General features: G+C 45.5%; 1 protein-coding gene across 1 annotated transcript in view; it reads left to right on the top strand.

The window, feature by feature from the left end:
* The first annotated feature begins 439 nt into the window (after positions 1-439).
* Positions 440-19,553, top strand: part of LOC120036473 (ankyrin-3-like) — a 61,717-nt gene continuing 42,603 nt past the window's right edge. Inside the window, exons 1-9 of the mRNA XM_038982909.1 lie at positions 440-452; positions 598-636; positions 752-788; positions 5,603-5,831; positions 5,998-6,123; positions 8,360-8,485; positions 8,896-8,922; positions 10,502-10,583; positions 12,399-18,317. Coding sequence (XP_038838837.1) covers positions 440-452; positions 598-636; positions 752-788; positions 5,603-5,831; positions 5,998-6,123; positions 8,360-8,485; positions 8,896-8,922; positions 10,502-10,583; positions 12,399-18,317 — 6,598 coding nt within the window. The remainder of the gene's footprint in view (positions 453-597; positions 637-751; positions 789-5,602; positions 5,832-5,997; positions 6,124-8,359; positions 8,486-8,895; positions 8,923-10,501; positions 10,584-12,398; positions 18,318-19,553) is intronic.

The raw sequence follows: 19,553 nt of genomic DNA, 5'->3' as shown, positions 1-19,553 counted from the left end.
GCCAGGTAAGACTGTGTCCTTCCTACCAATCTCTGCCAGGTAAGACTGTGTCTCCTTCACTACCAACGTCTCTGCCAGGTAAGACTGTGTCCTTCACTACCAACGTCTCTGCCAGGTAAGACTGTGTCTCCTTCACTACCAACGTCTCTGGCAGGTAAGACTGTGTCTCCTTCACTACCAACGTCTCTGCCAGGTAAGACTGTGTCTCCTTCACTACCAACGTCTCTGCAGTAAGACTGTGTCTCCTTCACTACCAATGTCTCTGCAGGTAAGACTGTCTCCTTCACTACCATTCTCTGCCAGGTAAGACTGTCTCCTTCACTACCAATGTCTCTGCCAGGTAAACTGTGTCTCCTTCACTACCAATGTCTCTGCCAGTAAGACTGTGTCCTTCACTACCAATGTCTCTGCCAGGTAAGACTGTGCTCCTTCACTACCAATGTCTCTGCCAGGTAAGACTGTGTCCTTCACTACCAATGTCTCTGCCAGGTAGACTGTCTCCTTCACTACCAATGTCTCTGCAGGTAAGACTGTCTCCTTCACTACCAATGTCTCTGCAGGTAACTGTGACTCCTTCACTACCAATGTCTCTGCCAGGTAAGACTGTGTCCCCTTCACTACCAATGTCTCTGCCAGGTAAGACTGTGACTCCTTCACTACCAATGTCTCTGCCAGGTAAGACTGTCTCCTTCACTACCAATGTCTCTGCCAGGTAAGACTATGACTCCTTCACTACCAATGTCTCTGCCAGGTAAGACTGTCTCCTTCACTACCAATGTCTCTGCCAGGTAAGACTGTGTCTCCTTCACTACCAACGTCTCTGCCAGGTAAGACTGTGTCTCCTTCACTACCAACGTCTCTGCCAGGTAAGACTGTCTCCTTCACTACTACTACAGCTGACATGGTGTATTCTCAGTGTTATTATACTACAGATGTCATGGTGTATTCTCAGTGTTATTATACTACAGATGACATGATGTATTCTCAGTATTATTATACTACAGATGTCATGATGTATTCTCAGTGTTATTATACAACAGATGACATGATGTATTCTCAGTGTTATTATACTACAGATGACATGGTGTATTCTCAGTGTTATTATACTACAGATGACATGGTGTAATGTCTTCCAGTGTTATTATACTACAGATGACATGATGTATTCTCAGTGTTATTATACTACAGATGACATGGTGTATTCTCAGTGTTATTATACTACAGATGACATGATGTATTCTCAGTGTTATTATACTACAGATGACATGATGTATTCTCAGTGTTATTACAATACAGATGACATGATGTATTCTCAGTGTTATTACACTACAGATGACATGATGTATTCTCAGTGTTATTACAATACAGATGACATGGTGTATTCTCAGTGTTATTATACTACAGATGTCATGATGTATTCTCAGTGTTATTATACTACAGATGACATGATGTATTCTCAGTGTTATTATACTACAGATGACATGATGTATTCTCAGTGTTATTATACTACAGATGACATGATGTATTCTCAGTGTTATTATACTACAGATGACATGATGTATTCTCAGTGTTATTATACTACAGATGACATGATGTATTCTCAGTGTTATTATACTACAGATGACATGGTGTATTCTCAGTGTTATTATACTACAGATGACATGATGTATTCTCAGTGTTATTATACTACAGATGACATGATGTATTCTCAGTGTTATTATACTACAGATGACATGATGTATTCTCAGTGTTATTACACTACAGATGACATGATGTATTCTCAGTGTTATTACACTACAGATGACATGGTGTATTCTCAGTGTTATTACACTACAGATGACATGATGTATTCTCAGTGTTATTACACTACAGATGACATGGTGTATTCTCAGTGTTATTACACTACAGATGACATGATGTATTCTCAGTGTTATTATACTACAGATGACATGATGTATTCTCAGTGTTATTATACTACAGATGACATGGTGTATTCTCAGTGTTATTATACTACAGATGACATGGTGTATTCTCAGTGTTATTATACTACAGATGACATGATGTATTCTCAGTGTTATTATACTACAGATGTCATGGTGTATTCTCAGTGTTATTATACTACAGATGTCATGGTGTATTCTCAGTGTTATTATACTACAGATGACATGATGTATTCTCAGTGTTATTATACTACAGATGTCATGGTGTATTCTCAGTGTTATTATACTACAGATGACATGGTGTATTCTCAGTGTTATTATACTACAGATGACATGATGTATTCTCAGTGTTACTACAATACTACAGATGACATGATGTATTCTCAGTGTTATTATACTACAGATGACATGGTGTATTCTCAGTGTTATTATACTACAGATGACATGATGTATTCTCAGTGTTATTATACTACAGATGACATGATGTATTCTCAGTGTTATTATACTACAGATGACATGATGTATTCTCAGTGTTATTATACTACAGATGACATGGTGTATTCTCAGTGTTATTATACTACAGATGTCATGATGTATTCTCTGTGTTATTATACAACAGATGACATGATGTATTCTCAGTGTTATTACAATACAGATGACATGATGTATTCTCAGTGTTATTATACTACAGATGACATGGTGTATTCTCAGTGTTATTATACTACAGATGACATGATGTATTCTCAGTGTTATTATACTACAGATGACATGATGTATTCTCAGTGTTATTATACTACAGATGACATGATGTATTCTCAGTGTTATTATACTACAGATGACATGATGTATTCTCAGTGTTAGTATACTACAGATGACATGGTGTATTCTCAGTGTTATTATACTATAGATGACATGATGTATTCTCAGTGTTATTATACTACAGATGACATGGTGTATTCTCAGTGTTATTATACTATAGATGACATGGTGTATTCTCAGTGTTATTATACTACAGATGACATGATGTATTCTCAGTGTTATTATACTATAGATGACATGATGTATTGTCAGTGTTATTATACTACAGATGACATGATGTATTCTCAGTGTTATTATACTACAGATGACATGGTGTATTCTCAGTGTTATTATACTACAGATGACATGATGTATTCTCAGTGTTATTATACTACAGATGACATGATGTATTCTCAGTGTTATTATACACCAGATGACATGATGTATTCTCAGTGTTATTATACTACAGATGACATGGTGTATTCTCAGTGTTATTATACTACAGATGACATGGTGTATTCTCAGTGTTATTATACTACAGATGACATGATGTATTCTCAGTGTTATTATACTACAGATGACATGGTGTATTCTCAGTGTTATTATACTACAGATGACATGATGTATTCTCAGTGTTATTATACTACAGATGTCATGATGTATTCTCAGTGTTATTACAATACAGATGACATGATGTATTCTCAGTGTTATTACAATACAGATGACATGGTGTATTCTCAGTGTTATTATACTACAGATGACATGATGTATTCTCAGTGTTATTATACTACAGATGTCATGATGTATTCTCAGTGTTATTATACTACAGATGACATGATGTATTCTCAGTGTTATTATACTACAGATGACATGATGTATTCTTAGTGTTATTATACTATAGATGACATGATGTATTCTCAGTGTTATTATACTACAGAAGACATGGTGTATTCTCAGTGTTATTATACTACAGATGTCATGATGTATTCTCAGTGTTATTATACTACAGATGACATGATGTATTCTCAGTGTTATTATACTACAGATGACATGGTGTATTCTCAGTGTTATTGTACACCAGATGACATGAGGTATTCTCAGTGTTATTATACTACAGATGACATGATGTTTTCTCAGTGTTATTATACTACAGATGACATGGTGTATTCTCAGTGTTATTACACTACAGATGACATGATGTATTCTCAGTGTTATTACAATACAGATGACATGATGTATTCTCAGTGTTATTATACTACAGATGACATGATGTATTCTCAGTGTTATTACAATACAGATGACATGATGTATTCTCAGTGTTATTATACTACAGATGACATGATGTATTCTCAGTGTTGTTATACTACAGATGACATGGTGTATTCTCAGTGTTATTATACTACAGATGACATGATGTATTCTCAGTGTTATTATACTACAGATGACATGATGTATTCTCAGTGTTATTACAATACAGATGACATGATGTATTCTCAGTGTTATTACACTACAGATGACATGATGTATTCTCAGTGTTATTATACTACAGATGACATGATGTATTCTCAGTGTTATTATACTACAGATGACATGATGTATTCTCAGTGTTATTATACTACAGATGTCATGATGTATTCTCAGTGTTATTACAATACAGATGACATGATGTATTCTCAGTGTTATTACAATACAGATGACATGGTGTATTCTCAGTGTTATTATACTACAGATGTCATGATGTATTCTCAGTGTTATTACAATACAGATGACATGATGTATTCTCAGTGTTATTACAATACAGATGACATGGTGTATTCTCAGTGTTATTATACTACAGATGACATGATGTATTCTCAGTGTTATTATACTACAGATGTCATGATGTATTCTCAGTGTTATTATACTACAGATGACATGATGTATTCTCAGTGTTATTATACTACAGATGACATGATGTATTCTCAGTGTTATTATACTATAGATGACATGATGTATTCTCAGTGTTATTATACTACAGATGACATGGTGTATTCTCAGTGTTATTATACTACAGATGTCATGATGTATTCTCAGTGTTATTATACTACAGATGACATGATGTATTCTCAGTGTTATTATACTACAGATGACATGGTGTATTCTCAGTGTTATTGTACACCAGATGACATGAGGTATTCTCAGTGTTGTTATACTACAGATGACATGATGTTTTCTCAGTGTTATTATACTACAGATGACATGGTGTATTCTCAGTGTTATTACACTACAGATGACATGATGTATTCTCAGTGTTATTACAATACAGATGACATGATGTATTCTCAGTGTTATTATACTACAGATGACATGATGTATTCTCAGTGTTATTACAATACAGATGACATGATGTATTCTCAGTGTTATTATACTACAGATGACATGATGTATTCTCAGTGTTATTATACTACAGATGACATGGTGTATTCTCAGTGTTATTATACTACAGATGACATGATGTATTCTCAGTGTTATTATACTACAGATGACATGATGTATTCTCAGTGTTATTACAATACAGATGACATGATGTATTCTCAGTGTTATTACACTACAGATGACATGATGTATTCTCAGTGTTATTATACTACAGATGACATGATGTATTCTCAGTGTTATTATACTACAGATGACATGATGTATTCTCAGTGTTATTATACTACAGATGACATGATGTATTCTCAGTGTTATTATACTACAGATGACATGATGTATTCTCAGTGTTATTATACTACAGATGACATGTGTTTGTTTCTAACCTGTATCTGTCCTCTGTCCTGTGTGTTTTTTCTAACCTGTATCTGTCCTCTGTCCTGTGTGTGTTTCAGGTTCTGGCTTGCTGACTGCCACCAGATCCCAGAGACTGTAGGCCTGGCCACCCAGCTGTACAGAGAGCTCATCTGTGTTCCTTACATGGCCAAGTTCGTGGTGTTTGCCAAGATGAACGACCCTATGGAGTCCCGCCTGCGCTGCTTCTGTATGACAGACGACAAGGTGGACAAAACCCTGGAACAGCAGGAGAACTTTGAGGAGGTGGCCAGGAGCAAAGACATCGAGGTGAGTTTCACCTGCTGCTCTCACTTCCTATGCACATCTCCTGCTCTCATCCATCACAATGCCGGGGAATGTATTCCTGCACCAGACATGATTCTAGAAGGACTTGAACACTGTATGGTTAGACCAAGCTGTGTGATCAGGATGTCATTATGCTGTTGTCTCCTAGGTTCTGGAGGGGAGGCCCATCTATGTGGACTGCTATGGTAACTTAGCTCCTCTGACCAAGGCTGGACAGCTACTGGTGCTCAACTTCTACGCATTCAAAGAGAACCGGCTTCCTTTCTGTGTGAAGGTACATATACTATACTACTGTCTTGATGTTCTCCGCTGACTCATGGCCTGGGTAGGAGACTGCTTGATGTTCTCCGCTGACTCATGGCCTGGGTAGGAGGCTGCTTGATGTCCTCCACTGACTCATGGCCTGGATAGGAGGCTGCTTGATGTCCTCCGCTGACTCATGGCCTGGGTAGGAGGCTGCTTGATGTTCTCCACTGACTCATGGCCTGGGTAGGAGGCTGCTTGATGTTCTCCACTGACTCATGGCCTGGGTAGGAGGCTGCTTGATGTTCTCCACTGACTCATGGCCTGGGTAGGAGACTGCTTGATGTTCTCCACTGACTCATGGCCTGGGTAGGAGGCTGCTTGATGTTCTCCACTGACTCATGGCCTGGGTAGGAGGCTGCTTGATGTTCTCCACTGACTCATGGCCTGGGTAGGAGACTGCTTGATGTTCTCCACTGACTCATGGCCTGGATAGGAAGCTGCTTGATGTTCTCCACTGACTCATGGCCTGGATAGGAGGCTGCTTGATGTTCTCCACTGACTCATGGCCTGGATAGGAGGCTGCTTGATGTTCTCCACTGACTCATGGCCTGGGTAGGAGACTGCTTGATGTTCTCCACTGACTCATGGCCTGGATAGGAGGCTGCTTGATGTTCTCCACTGACTCATGGCCTGGATAGGAGGCTGCTTGATGTTCTCCACTGACTCATGGCCTGGGTAGGAGACTGCTTGATGTTCTCCACTGACTCATGGCCTGGATAGGAGGCTGCTTGATGTTCTCCACTGATTCATGGCCTGGATAGGAGGCTGCTTGATGTTCTCCACTGACTCATGGCCTGGGTAGGAGACTGATTGATGTTCTCCACTGACTCATGGCCTGGATAGGAGACTGCTTGATGTTCTCCACCGACTCATGGCCTGGGTAGGAGACTGCTTGATGTTCTCCACTGACTCATGGCCTGGGTAGGAGGCTGCTTGATGTTCTCCACTGACTCATGGCCTGGGTAGGAGGCTGCTTGATGTTCTCCACTGACTCATGGCCTGGGTAGGAGACTGCTTGATGTCCTCCACTGACTCATGGCCTGGGTAGGAGGCTGCTTGATGTTCTCCACCGACTCATGGCCTGGGTAGGAGACTGCTTGATGTTCTCCACTGACTCATGGCCTGGGTAGGAGGCTGCTTGATGTTCTCCACCGACTCATGGCCTGGGTAGGAGACTGCTTGATGTTCTCCACTGACTCATGGCCTGGGTAGGAGGCTGCTTGATGTTCTCCACTGACTCATGGCCTGGATAGGAGACTGCTTGATGTTCTCCACTGACTCATGGCCTGGGTAGGAGACTGCTTGATGTTCTCCACCGACTCATGGCCTGGGTAGGAGACTGCTTGATGTTCTCACTGACTCATGGCCTGGGTAGGAGACTCCTTGATGTCCTCCACTGACTCATGGCCTGGGTAGGAGACTGCTTGATGTCCTCCACTGACTCATGTCCTGGGTAGGAGACTCCTTGATGTCCTCCACTGACTCATGGCCTGGGTAGGAGACTGCTTGATGTCCTCCACTGACTCATGGCCTGGGTAGGAGACTCCTTGATGTCCTCCACTGACTCATGGCCTGGGTAGGAGACTGCTTGATGTCCTCCACTGACTCATGGCCTGGGTAGGAGGCTGCAACGGAACCAGTACTGATAGGAACAAACAGCTTTAGAACAAGGCCTGGAGGCCATAACCTAGTTCCATCCTGCCTCTCATTGATCTGTCACTGGCTTCCTGAACTCTGCTGTAGAAACAGGGCCTACCTTCCCTCTGGATCCTGTGACCTCCTTCAACAGGTCCATTCTGACCCTGTCCATAGCTACTGAACTGGATCACTGGCTTCCTGAACTCTGCTGTAGAAACAGGGCTTTCCTTCCCTCTGGATCCTGTGACCTCCTTCAACAGGTCCATTCTGACCCTGTCCATACCTACTGAACTGGATCACTGGCTTCCTGAACTCTGCTGTAGAAACAGGGCCTACCTTCCCTCTGGATCCTGTGACCTCCATCAACAGGTCCATTCTGACCCTGTCCATAGCTACTGAACTGGATTACTGGTTTTAATGAGTTCCCTCCCTTCATGAACTAATTTTACCCTCAGGAACTCAGGTTTCCTGACATCCCAGTAGTAGAGTTGATCTATAGCATTAAGTAAACTGTGTGCATTCTGCCATGTAGTGAATATCCCCTGAACGCTGTGGTTCCTCTGTAGGTCCGAGACAACAGCCAGGAGCCGTGTGGCCGTCTGACATTCCTGAAGGAGACCACTAAGACCGCTAAGGGTCTCCCCCAGACGGCCGTGTGTAACCTGAACATCACCCTCCCTGCGCTGAAGAAGGTAAGCAGCTGTTGTCATGGCTGTGGTCCATATCATCTCATCGTCATTCAGGGGGATAGAGCAGGAGGCTAGAGGTGAAGTGCTGCCCGAGTGTGTCTTTTATCTGTTCTGAGCTTCGTAGTGGTTATCTCTGGCTGTTTCCTAGCCAACCAAATCTCCCATCTGATTTGGGACTTCATGCTTTGATGCCTTGCTCTTTTCAACTGGCTGACTTTGTGGTTGTTGCCGTGGTTTCTGTGGCTTGTAATCTGCTGTAAGTGTTGGATTTTCAATGCTGTTGTTTTCTGTGTTTTTCTTTGCTGGCTTTGCGGTTTGCTTCTCTAACTGTTTCTGTCAATCACTCCTTTTCACATCCTGTCCATTCCCCTCCTTATTCCGCCTGTTTCTGCAATGCATCTTGGGAACCCAAGGAAATGGAGTCAGACCCAGATGAAGAGGTAATATACAGTACCCTGGTGACCTTTACCCCTGTTCCTCCATGGCTGTGCTTCTCTGGTGACCTTTACCCCTGTTCCTCCATGGCTGTGCTTCTCTGGTGACCTTTACAACCGTAGTACCTCCATGGCTGTGCTTCTCTGGTGACCTTTACCCCTGTACCTCCATGGCTGTGCTTCTCTGGTGACCTTTACCCCTGTACCTCCATGGCTGTGCTTCTCTGGTGACCTTTACCCCTGTTCCTCCATGGCTGTGCTTCTCTGGTGACCTTTACCCCTGTTCCTCCATGGCTGTGCTTCTCTGGTGACCTTTACCCCTGTTCCTCCATGGCTGTGCTTCTCTGGTGACCTTTACCCCTGTACCTCCATGGCTGTGCTTCTCTGGTGACCTTTACCCCTGTACCTCCATGGCTGTGCTTCTCTGGTGACCTTTACCCCTGTACCTCCATGGCTGTGCTTCTCTGGCGACCTAGCTGTTCAATAAGGCACTGCTCTGTGCTGTTCAATAAGGCACTGCTCTGTGCTGTTCAATAAGGCACTGCTCTGTGCTGTTCAACAAGCCACTGCTCTGTGCTGTTCAATAAGGCACTGCTCTGTGCTGTTCAACAAGGCACTGCTCTGTGCTGTTCAATAAGCCACTGCTCTGTGCTGTTCAACAAGCCACTGCTCTGTGCTGTTCAACAAGCCACTGCTCTGTGCTGTTCAACAAGCCACTGCTCTGTGCTGTTCAATAAGCCACTGCTCTGTGCTGTTCAACAAGCCACTGCTCTGTGCTGTTCAATAAGGCACTGCTCTGTGCTGTTCAATAAGGCACTGCTCTGTGCTGTTCAATAAGGCACAGTGTCCTCTGCTGCTGCCATTGGATCATCTAGCTCTGCTTCTGTGAAGCTCCTGAACTGTTAGCATGTACATACTGCATGATGTGTGCCAATGTAAACCCCATGGCTCTACCTCCGCCCACCCATCCATGTCCCCTGATCTGTCCCTTTAGGAGAACACTCTGAAGTTAACCATGCAGAGCTGTTGGGGATTTACTGCTTACATTTTAATAAGAACGCTTTTCTACATGACCAATAAGCCAAAGGAAATTAATTCATGGTTGATTTCCTTTACATATGTTGTTAATCGGCTACCGTTAAGGATGTATAGTGTTTTAACGTAAAAAATGTTGTAGTACCACTGGCCAGTTTAGTTCTCACAGTTCTTAGAAGAGACACAGTCAGTAAACTCACCCAGAGATAGCTACAACCCTTTACTGTCTGTTACAAAACCTTACATTTCAGGTCCTATTGATCTGGGGAGTTGAGTAGTCAGGTAATGTCAGGTAATCCATCAGACCCTATTGATCTGATGAGGTGAGTAGTCAGGTAATGTCAGGTAATCCATCAGATCCTATTGATCTGATGAGGTGAGTAGTCAGGTAATGTCAGGTAATCCATCAGACCCTATTGATCTGATGAGGTGAGTAGTCAGGTAATGTCAGGTAATCCATCAGACCCTATTGATCTGATGAGGTGAGTAGTCAGGTAATGTCAGGTAATCCATCTTCTAACAGAGAACTGATGTTGTGTTGTTGTTGCAGACTGAAAAGCCAGAACGACGTCACACCTTTACGTCTCTAGCCTTACGTAAGCGTTACAGCTATCTCGCCGAGCCCGCCACGAGTGAGTGAGACATTTTCACTAACTTCTATAACGATAATAATATGCTTGGAGTTGATTTGCATTAACATGTGACATATTGAGAGAACCATACATATTATAGCTAGTACATATTTATATGTGATATCTGCATATTCTCACCTACATAACGTGTATTGTAAGTCCACATTGCTCGTTTCTGACATGGTTTACTTTGCATGGTTTGGTTTGATTAGTATTTTAACGTACTGTGCTGTGCTTGCCCACAATGTGTTATTTATTTTATTTAAGATATTATTTTTTTCCCACCGGTATTAAAATAACTCAAATCGCGCCATACAGATTTTGCTTTGACTCACATAATGATTGGCAGTGTGATTGCGTAGGGTTTCCTTTCTGTTGATGGGAAATGCATGGAAGGTCGCTACTGACTTTCTCTCAGCTGCTACAGTTTCCACCGTAGGCGCTTGTCACTACGGGCACTCAGTCTTGCATGACATGTAGAGATATCATGGAGCTGAAACCTAGAGCTGTGTTCTGCCATATATCTTGCTGTGATACAGACAGATGGAGGCTTCTGTATAGTGTTTACCTCTGTTTTGTCAGAACACCCAAATTGGGGGATTGGAAAGGTGGAACATCAGACCAAACAGATAAAAGACACAGATTGATCTGCTAGCCAGAGGAATGTAGCACATCCCAACGTGTACAGAGAACAGTTTGATGTTATTCTGGGTTCTCTGTGCATTTGTCTTGTTGTCGTGTTTATGTCTTGTTGTCATGTTTATGTCTTGTTGTCGTGTTTATGTCTTGTTGTCGTGTTTATGTCTTGTTGTCGTGTTTATGTCTTGTTGTCGTGTTTATGTCTTGTTGTCGTGTTTATGTCTTGTTGTCATGTTTATGTCTTGTTGTCATGTGTATGTCTTGTTGTCATGTTTATGTCTTGTTGTCGTGTTTATGTCTTGTTGTCGTGTTTATGTCTTGTTGTCGTGTTTATGTCTTGTTGTCATGTTTATGTCTTGTTGTCATGTTTATGTCTTGTTGTCGTGTTTATGTCTTGTTGTCGTGTTTATGTCTTGTTGTCGTGTTTATGTCTTGTTGTCATGTTTATGTCTTGTTGTCATGTTTATGTCTTGTTGTCATGTTTATGTCTTGTTGTCATGTTTATGTCTTGTTGTCATGTTTATGTCTTGTTGTCGTGTTTATGTCTTGTTGTCATGTTTATGTCTTGTTGTCATGTTTATGTCTTGTTGTCATGTTTATGTCTTGTTGTCATGTTTATGTCTTGTTGTCGTGTTTATGTCTTGTTGTCGTGTTTATGTCTTGTTGTCATGTGTATGTCTTGTTGTCATAGTTATGTCTTGTTGTCATGTTTATGTCTTGTTGTCGTGTTTATGTCTTGTCATGTTTATGTCGTGTTGTCATGTTTATGTCTTGTTGTCGTGTTTATGTCTTGTTGTCGTGTTTATGTCTTGTTGTCGTGTTTATGTCTTGTTGTCATGTGTATGTCTTGTTGTCATAGTTATGTCTTGTTGTCATGTTTATGTCTTGTTGTCATGGTTATGTTTAGTTGTTATGGTCTCAGTGGTTGTTTTGCTGTATGTGCTTCACTGGGCTTCTTTTCCATCTTGCTGTGTAACGTTGTCGTAACCATGGATCACAGTGGATCAGATTTCCTGTACGGCTCCATCATTCCCATTTCAACTCTTCATCAAAGTATTGTTCTTCCTCCCTTGATAATAGAAGCGTCCACTGACACGTGTTTTCCCCTCTGGTCTCTCTGTTTTTTCAACCATTTTCTGTTGATTTTCTGTTGGATTTCATTTTGCTTATTTAAAGAGACAGTTGAGCGAAGCACAGGAAGAACACTGCCTGCTGGTTACACTCACAAACCTGTCTTTTCAACAAGATCTTACCAGGCATGGTCGGCTGCGCCTCTTCCCAACACTGTCCAAGCAAGGTGTGGACTGGGCTCCCTCTCCGGCTCACCGTCCGACACACCATCTGCATCGCCACTAAAGTCTGCCTGGTTGCTCTCCTCCGCATCGCCAATCAAATCCACCCTCGGAGCCTCACCGTCACATTCAGTCAAGTCCTCTGGCGACATAGCTTCTTTACCTGTCAGATCCTATAGAACTATGGCCTCCCCTATTAAGACTGTTGTACAGCAGGCCCAGTACCCGGTCCAGGTCTCTGCCAGTCTGGTGTCCTCTTCCTCTAAACCTGGAGCAGATCCTGTCTTCATTAAAGGACTATCCACCCCATTTTCTTCCAGGACCACCCCAGCCTCTAATTTACCCTTCAAATCAGTCCTGTCGTCTTCATCCTCCTCCCCTGTCAGAACCATCGCTGGTCTGTCCTCCTCATCCTCCTCCCCTGTCAGAACCATCGCTGGCCTGTCCTCTTCATCCTCCTCCCCTGTCAGAACCATCGCTGGCCTGTCCTCCTCAACCTCCTCCCCTGTCAGAACCATCGCTGGTCTGTCCATTACTTCAGCTACGTCTAAGGGGAAGCCCCTCCCCTCTCTGTCCTCACCAGCCCACTCCTCAGAAGCCTCTAAGGGGAAGCCCCTCCCCTCTCTGTCCTCACCAGCCCACTCCTCAGAAGCCTCTGCTATGGTGAATGGATTAGTTTCTCCCATGAAGTACGCCTCTTCTTCTCAGTCCTCCTCCCCGTCTCCCTCCTCCCCCTGCTCCTGTTTGCTCTCTGATAGGTCTAGCAGTCTGCAGGAGAGGATACAGACCACCACTCACGCCGCCACTTCCAGTGTCAGTGCAGCTATAAATGAGGCTGAAAGGACATTTAACTCTTCAGGGTACGGAACACTCAAATCAGTGTCCTCACGTAGATCTAACACCTCAACTTCAGTCTACGGCTCTACGAGGTCTCAAACCTCTTCCACCACCTCAGCAACATCCAATACAATGACGGTACCTGTATACTCTTTTCTCAGTGTTGCGAACGAGTCCCAAATGAAAAAAGGGCCTGGGTCGCTGAAGATGTCGCCTGCAGACTCTCGCAGGTCAAAGACGGCAGTGAAGTCCCCTCCTTACATCACCCCTCCAGGGCTCACTCTAACCCCACCCTCCTCCCTATCCTCCAATCAGGACATCCTGAAAGACGTGGCCGATATGAAGGAGGACCTGATCAGGATGACGGCCATCTTGCAGACTGACCCCAGAACAGCCAGGAATGTTCAGTCTCAGACCCCTAAAGAGCCTAAGATGGAGGATGAGGAGCCCTTCACCATAGTAGAGAAAGTGAAGGAGGATCTAGTTAAAGTCAGTGAGATACTGACCAAGGATGTGGTGAGTGATAGTCAAGCCTGTAGAGGGAAGCCCTCCGAGGAGGAGTGGGAGGAGTTCTCTAAAGATGAGTTAGAGGAAGCCCAGCAAAGTGCTAAGGAATTCTTTCACCCTCCGTTTGACGCTAACACACTCTCCTTTAGGCCCCAGTCTATGCCCAGTAAAGAGTTGAATTTAGCCAAGGTTGTTGACTACCTGGCCAATGAGATAGGTGCTAGTTCTCTTTCTAAGATGGCCGAGATGAAGAGCAGATATGAGGAGGCAAAAAGGGAAGGGGAGGACAAACAGAAACTAAAAAAACTCAAGATGCCTCCCCCAGGCATGCGTACCTCTGCCTCTGAGAAAGACTTATGTAAACTAGCAGAGTCATATTATGGACCTGACGCCATATTGGAGTCACCAGAGGACTTATCTCATGAGCTGGATAAGAGCCCTCTGTCAGACAGCGGCTTTGAAACCAGGAGTGAAAAGACTCCTTCAGCCCCCCAAAGTGCAGAGAGCACCGGGCCCAAACCCCCCTTCACTGACCCCATCCCCCCCTGCATCACCGAGACTAGGACCGAGGTGGTCCATATCAGGAGCTACGAGCACCCAGACGAACCCTGTGAGGTGCAGATGGAGGAGGCAGCCTCAGCATCGCCGGCCTGCATTGAACCAGAGGCCTCCGCCGCCTCCATCAAAGACAAAGTCAAATCATTCCAGATCAAAGTGTCTGACGACTCTGACTCTGTCGTTAGCAAGACCATGAGGCTCAAAGAGGAGACCCACATCACCACCACGACGCGCATGGTTTACCACAAGCCGCAGCTGAAAGACGGCTCGGAGAGGATCGAGGAGACCATGTCAGTCAGAGACATCATGAAAGCATTCCAGTCCGGAAGGGACCCCTCCAAAGAACTAGCTGGACTGTTTGAGCACAAGGCTGGCCAGGACTCTGTCAAAGGGGATGAACTCACCCCCAGGTTCATTGATAATGACACTAAAGCCAAAAGAATAATGGAGGTTCACATAGAAAAAGAGGGAAACAGATTCCAACCAACTGAGGTGATTATCAGGGAGACCAAGAAGATTCCAGACTCTTATTTCTATAAAGGAGACAGAATCCAAGAACTGCCTGATTACGACGAGGCGCAGCAGGAAGGGGAGGAGCTTACTGCCAATGACAGCCGGCCCAGCTCCGCTCAGCTCATGGCCGATGACTCCTACAAAGCTCTCAAACTGCTCAGCCAGCACTCTGTAGAGTATCACGATGACGAACTCTCTGAACTCAGGGGAGAGTCTTACAGGTTCGCTGAGAAGATGCTCCGTTCTGAGAAGCTAGACATATCCCACTCTGATACAGAGGACTCTATGGCTGACCAAACACACCAAATGACCTCAGAGTCGCATGGGGCAGAGAGCGATTACGGTGAGAAAGAGGCCCTGCCCAGGAGAGAGTTCACTTTCAAGTCATCAAAGGATACATCCTCTAAGTCAGGTAAATGTTCTCATAAGGATGACAAGTTTGACAAAGTGACAGTGTTGCATTACACCACAGAGCCAGGCAGCCCAAAACATGCAGTGTGGATGCGTTTCACCGAGGACAAGCTGGACAGGAACAGAGAGAAGCTCATCTACGAGGACCGCGTGGATCAAACTGTCAAGGAAGCTGAGGAGAAACTAAGCGAGGTCTCTCAGTTTTTCCGTGACAAAACTGAGAAACTGAACGACGAGCTGCAATCCCCGGAGAAAAAGCCTCCAAAGAGAGACCCCAGGGAGACCAGGTCTGGGCCCAGCTCCACCTGTAATAGCCCGGAGAAAACACAGCAGAAAGCCAGGCCAGAGGGGGAGGAGTGGGGCAAGGGAAGGGGGAACAAACTGTTCAGTAGTACGACTGAGAGGAAGACCTCTAGTCTACCCAACAGTCCAGAGAGAGCTGTTCTCTCCCGCTTCAGTGAGGATACATCCAAACAGCAGACAAAGGCGGAGGAACGGTCTGAGCCAACCGGGGTTAAAGCCTCCTTCTCTAGAGTGAGCTCTGTTAGGATGAAGTTTGAATCAGAGGCTCAGAACCAAGATAACAGTAGTCCTCAGCTAGTACAGTCCACACCCCCAGTCAGCAGGCTGCAGGAGAACAAGCTGCCAGTCAATCAACTGTTCACTGGAGGAAAGACAACTAAAGGGTCTGAGGCCACAGAGGAAGGAAGTCCTTTTAAAAAGATTCCAGAGAAACTCAAAGGACCTGCCTCCAATAGCAGTAAGTCAGTTGTCTCATCAGCTGCCCCAAAACAGTCAGGAGACAAACTGACTAATAAGAACCTACCATACACCACAGCCCAAAAACACCTAACAGGTCAGACTGATAAAGAATCAGAGAAAACAAGCCCATTGAGCCAGGAGAGTCAGGCCACTGGGATCAGTAAGGGTGTAAAGGGACCACCATCACATAGTCCTACACATGACACACCCAAGGAGAACGGTGGGGAAGTTGAAAAAGAACACGTTTCTATGAGGGATTCTCCTTCCAAACATGTTGCATCAAGTCCCACAACCAATAGGGTTGCTCATTCTGAGCCTGTGTCTAAAGACCATGGGGATGCACAAAACAAGAATCTTAGAAGAAAGACAGAGTCCCAGATCCCAGTCAGGTCTGTGTCTAGTCACTCAGACAGCGACCAGTCAGAGAAAGCAAAACAAGACACAGTAACTAAGCCATCTGAAAAGACATCCCAAATCCCCATACTAAATAAGAACAGAATGCAGGTCAGCCCAGTAACAAGCCCTACAAAGACAGAAGAACTAACAGACACATCTCTTGAAATATTAGATAATGCACCAAAAGATTCTAACTTGAACAATGTGCGTGACACTTGCACAAGAGAAATACAAGAGAGATTAGCACCAGAGAAAACCACCACCAGAGAAAACTTCAAAGGCATCAAAACATTACCTGTCTATGTGAGTGTCCAGGTGGGTAGGCAGGGAGAGAGAGAGGGCAGAGGAGGAGTACTGTACAAACAGAAACAGCCCTCTTCGCCTCAGGCCAGTCCTGACGATGACACGCTAGAGCAGGTATCTTTCATAGACAGCTCAGGGAAGAGTCCCCTCACCCCGGAGACCCCTAGCTCAGAGGAGATCAGCTATGACCTCACCTCCAGAACACCAGACTCCATCCTGGGCTTCACTCCCTTCCAGCCTAGCCCTATCCCAGAGGTCTCTGAGGACTCCTCAGAGGAGGAGCAGGGCCAGGTATTTTCCTTCAAGGACTTCAGACCAGAGACACCTAATGTCACAGCAGCTGACCTTAAGAATGGAAACCACCAGGCCGGACAGACACCTAAAGACAAAGGAGTAGCATACATCCAGTTCCCCCCTCCGCCTCCCCTGGACTCTGAGCAGTCCAGCCCTGAGAAGAAGAAGAAGACGGGATCATGTGGTTCCTCTGAGGCGGAGATGATGGAGGTCAACCTCCAGGAAGAGCATGATAAACACCTCCTCACGGAGCCCATCATCAGAGTCCAGCCCCCCTCCCCGGTCCCCCCCGGGGCTGACGACAGTGACTCTAGTGACGATGAGTCCGTCTTCCAGCCCATCTCCTTTAAGAAATACACCTTTAAGATCTCAGAGGAGCAGGAGCAGGAGATCAAGAATGGGTCCAAATCCCCAAAACAGGATAAAAACAGAAACAACAAAGAGCCAGGAACTAACAGAACTAATGGAACATGTGAAGCTGGTAAAACAGAGGAGTACGACTCTGAACAGAATGGAAATGACCAGTCCATAACAGACTGTTCTATCGCCACGACGGCAGAGTTCTCTCATGACACTGACGCTACTGAGATCGACTCCCTGGATGGGTATGACATGCAGGATGAGGATGATGGTCTGTGTGAGATGGACACTAAACCCTTCAGCCTGCCGGACAGCAGGAAGGACGTGTGGACCTCAGACAGCGTGCTCCGGTCCTGCGACCGCTCCTTCAGTCAGACCAAACTAGAGGCCATTGAAGAGGAAAAAACCCCGGAGGAGGAATGCAAAAAGGCTCAAGCTAAAAGTGATCCAGTTGACATCAAAACAGATGGGGCCAGCTCTCAGGACCAGAAGGACAACGATGGCTTTTCTGATACGTACTTTAGTTACAAGCTAGAGGAGGCGTTTGACTCTCCGTTTAAAACTGTTGCTACTAAAGGGCTGGACTTTGACCCCTGGTCCAGTGTAGGAGGAGACAATGAAGTGGTTGACGCCAAAGACGACGAGCCGAAGCCGTTTGGGCTGGCAGCAGACGACAGGTCACAGGCCACGACCCCGGACACGACCCCTGCCAGAACCCCGACCGATGATAGCACCACGCCGACTAGCGAGCCAAACCCATTCCCCTTCCATGAAGGGAAGATGTTTGAGATGACTCGCAGTGGTGCGATTGACATGAGCAAGCGGGATATTGTTGAAGAAAGACTGCAGTTTTTTCAGATTGGTGAGCATAACTCTGAAGGGTTGTCAGGGGGCGTAAGGGACTAGGTCAGAAGGTCAGGTGTAATCATGTCACAGACTACGGTAAAGGCCTCTAATGAGGCCCCTGTTAGATCAGCCCCTGACTGGGTAGAGGCCCCTATAGAAGCCCCTGTTAGATCAGCCCCTGACTGGGTAGAGGCCTCTAATGAGGCCCCTGTTAGACCAGCCCCTGACTGGGTAGAGGCCTCTAATGAGGCCCCTGTTAGACCAGCCCCTGACTGGGTAGAGGCCCCTATAGAAGCCCCTGTTAGACCAGCCCCTGACTGGGTAGAGGCCTCTAATGAGGCCCCTGTTAGATCAGCCCCTGACTGGGTAGAGGCCCTTATAGAAGCCCCTGTTAGACCAGCCCCTGACTGGGTAGAGGCCCCTATAGAAGCCCCTGTTAGACCAGTCCCTGACTGGGTAGAGGCCCCTATAGAAGCCCCTGTTAGATCAGCCCCTGACTGGGTAGAGGCCTCTAATGAGGCCCCTGTTAGACCAGCCCCTGACTGGGTAGAGGCCCCTATAGAAGCCCCTGTTAGATCAGCCCCTGACTGGGTAGAGGCCTCTAATGAGGCCCCTGTTAGACCAGCCCCTGACTGGGTAGAGGCCCCTATAGAAGCCCCTGTTAGATCAGCCCCTGACTGGGTAGAGGCCTCTAATGAGGCCCCTGTTAGACCAGCCCCTGACTGGGTAGAGGCCTCTAATGAGGCCCCTGTTAGACTAGCCCCTGACTGCGTAAAGGCCTCTAATGAGGTCCCTGTTAGACCAGTCCCTGACTGGGTAGAGGCCCCTCCAGAATATCAAGCCCCTGACTATCTTTCAGACCACTGCCCCTGGCATTACCATTCAGAGCACCACACCAGACCCTGGCAGTACCATTCAGAGCACCACACCAGACCCTGGCAGTACCATTCAGAGCACCACACCAGACCCTGGCAGTACCATTCAGAGCACCACACCAGCCCCTGGCAGTACCATTCAGAGCACCACACCAGACCCTGGAAGTACCATTCAGAGCACCACACCAGACCCTGGCAGTACCATTCAGAGCACCACACCAGCCCCTGGCATTACCATTCAGAGCACCACACCAGCCCCTGGCAGTACCATTCAGAGCACCACACCAGACCCTGGAAGTACCATTCAGAGCACCACACCAGACCCTGGCATTACCATTCAGAGCACCACACCAGACCCTGGCATTACCATTCAGAGC

The sequence above is a fragment of the Salvelinus namaycush genome, unplaced genomic scaffold (genome assembly GCF_016432855.1).
Source record: "Salvelinus namaycush isolate Seneca unplaced genomic scaffold, SaNama_1.0 Scaffold1343, whole genome shotgun sequence".
Lineage (NCBI taxonomy): Eukaryota > Metazoa > Chordata > Actinopteri > Salmoniformes > Salmonidae > Salvelinus > Salvelinus namaycush.
The sequence above is the reverse complement of the archived record's forward strand: the minus strand, read 5'-3'. Positions and strand labels throughout refer to the sequence as shown.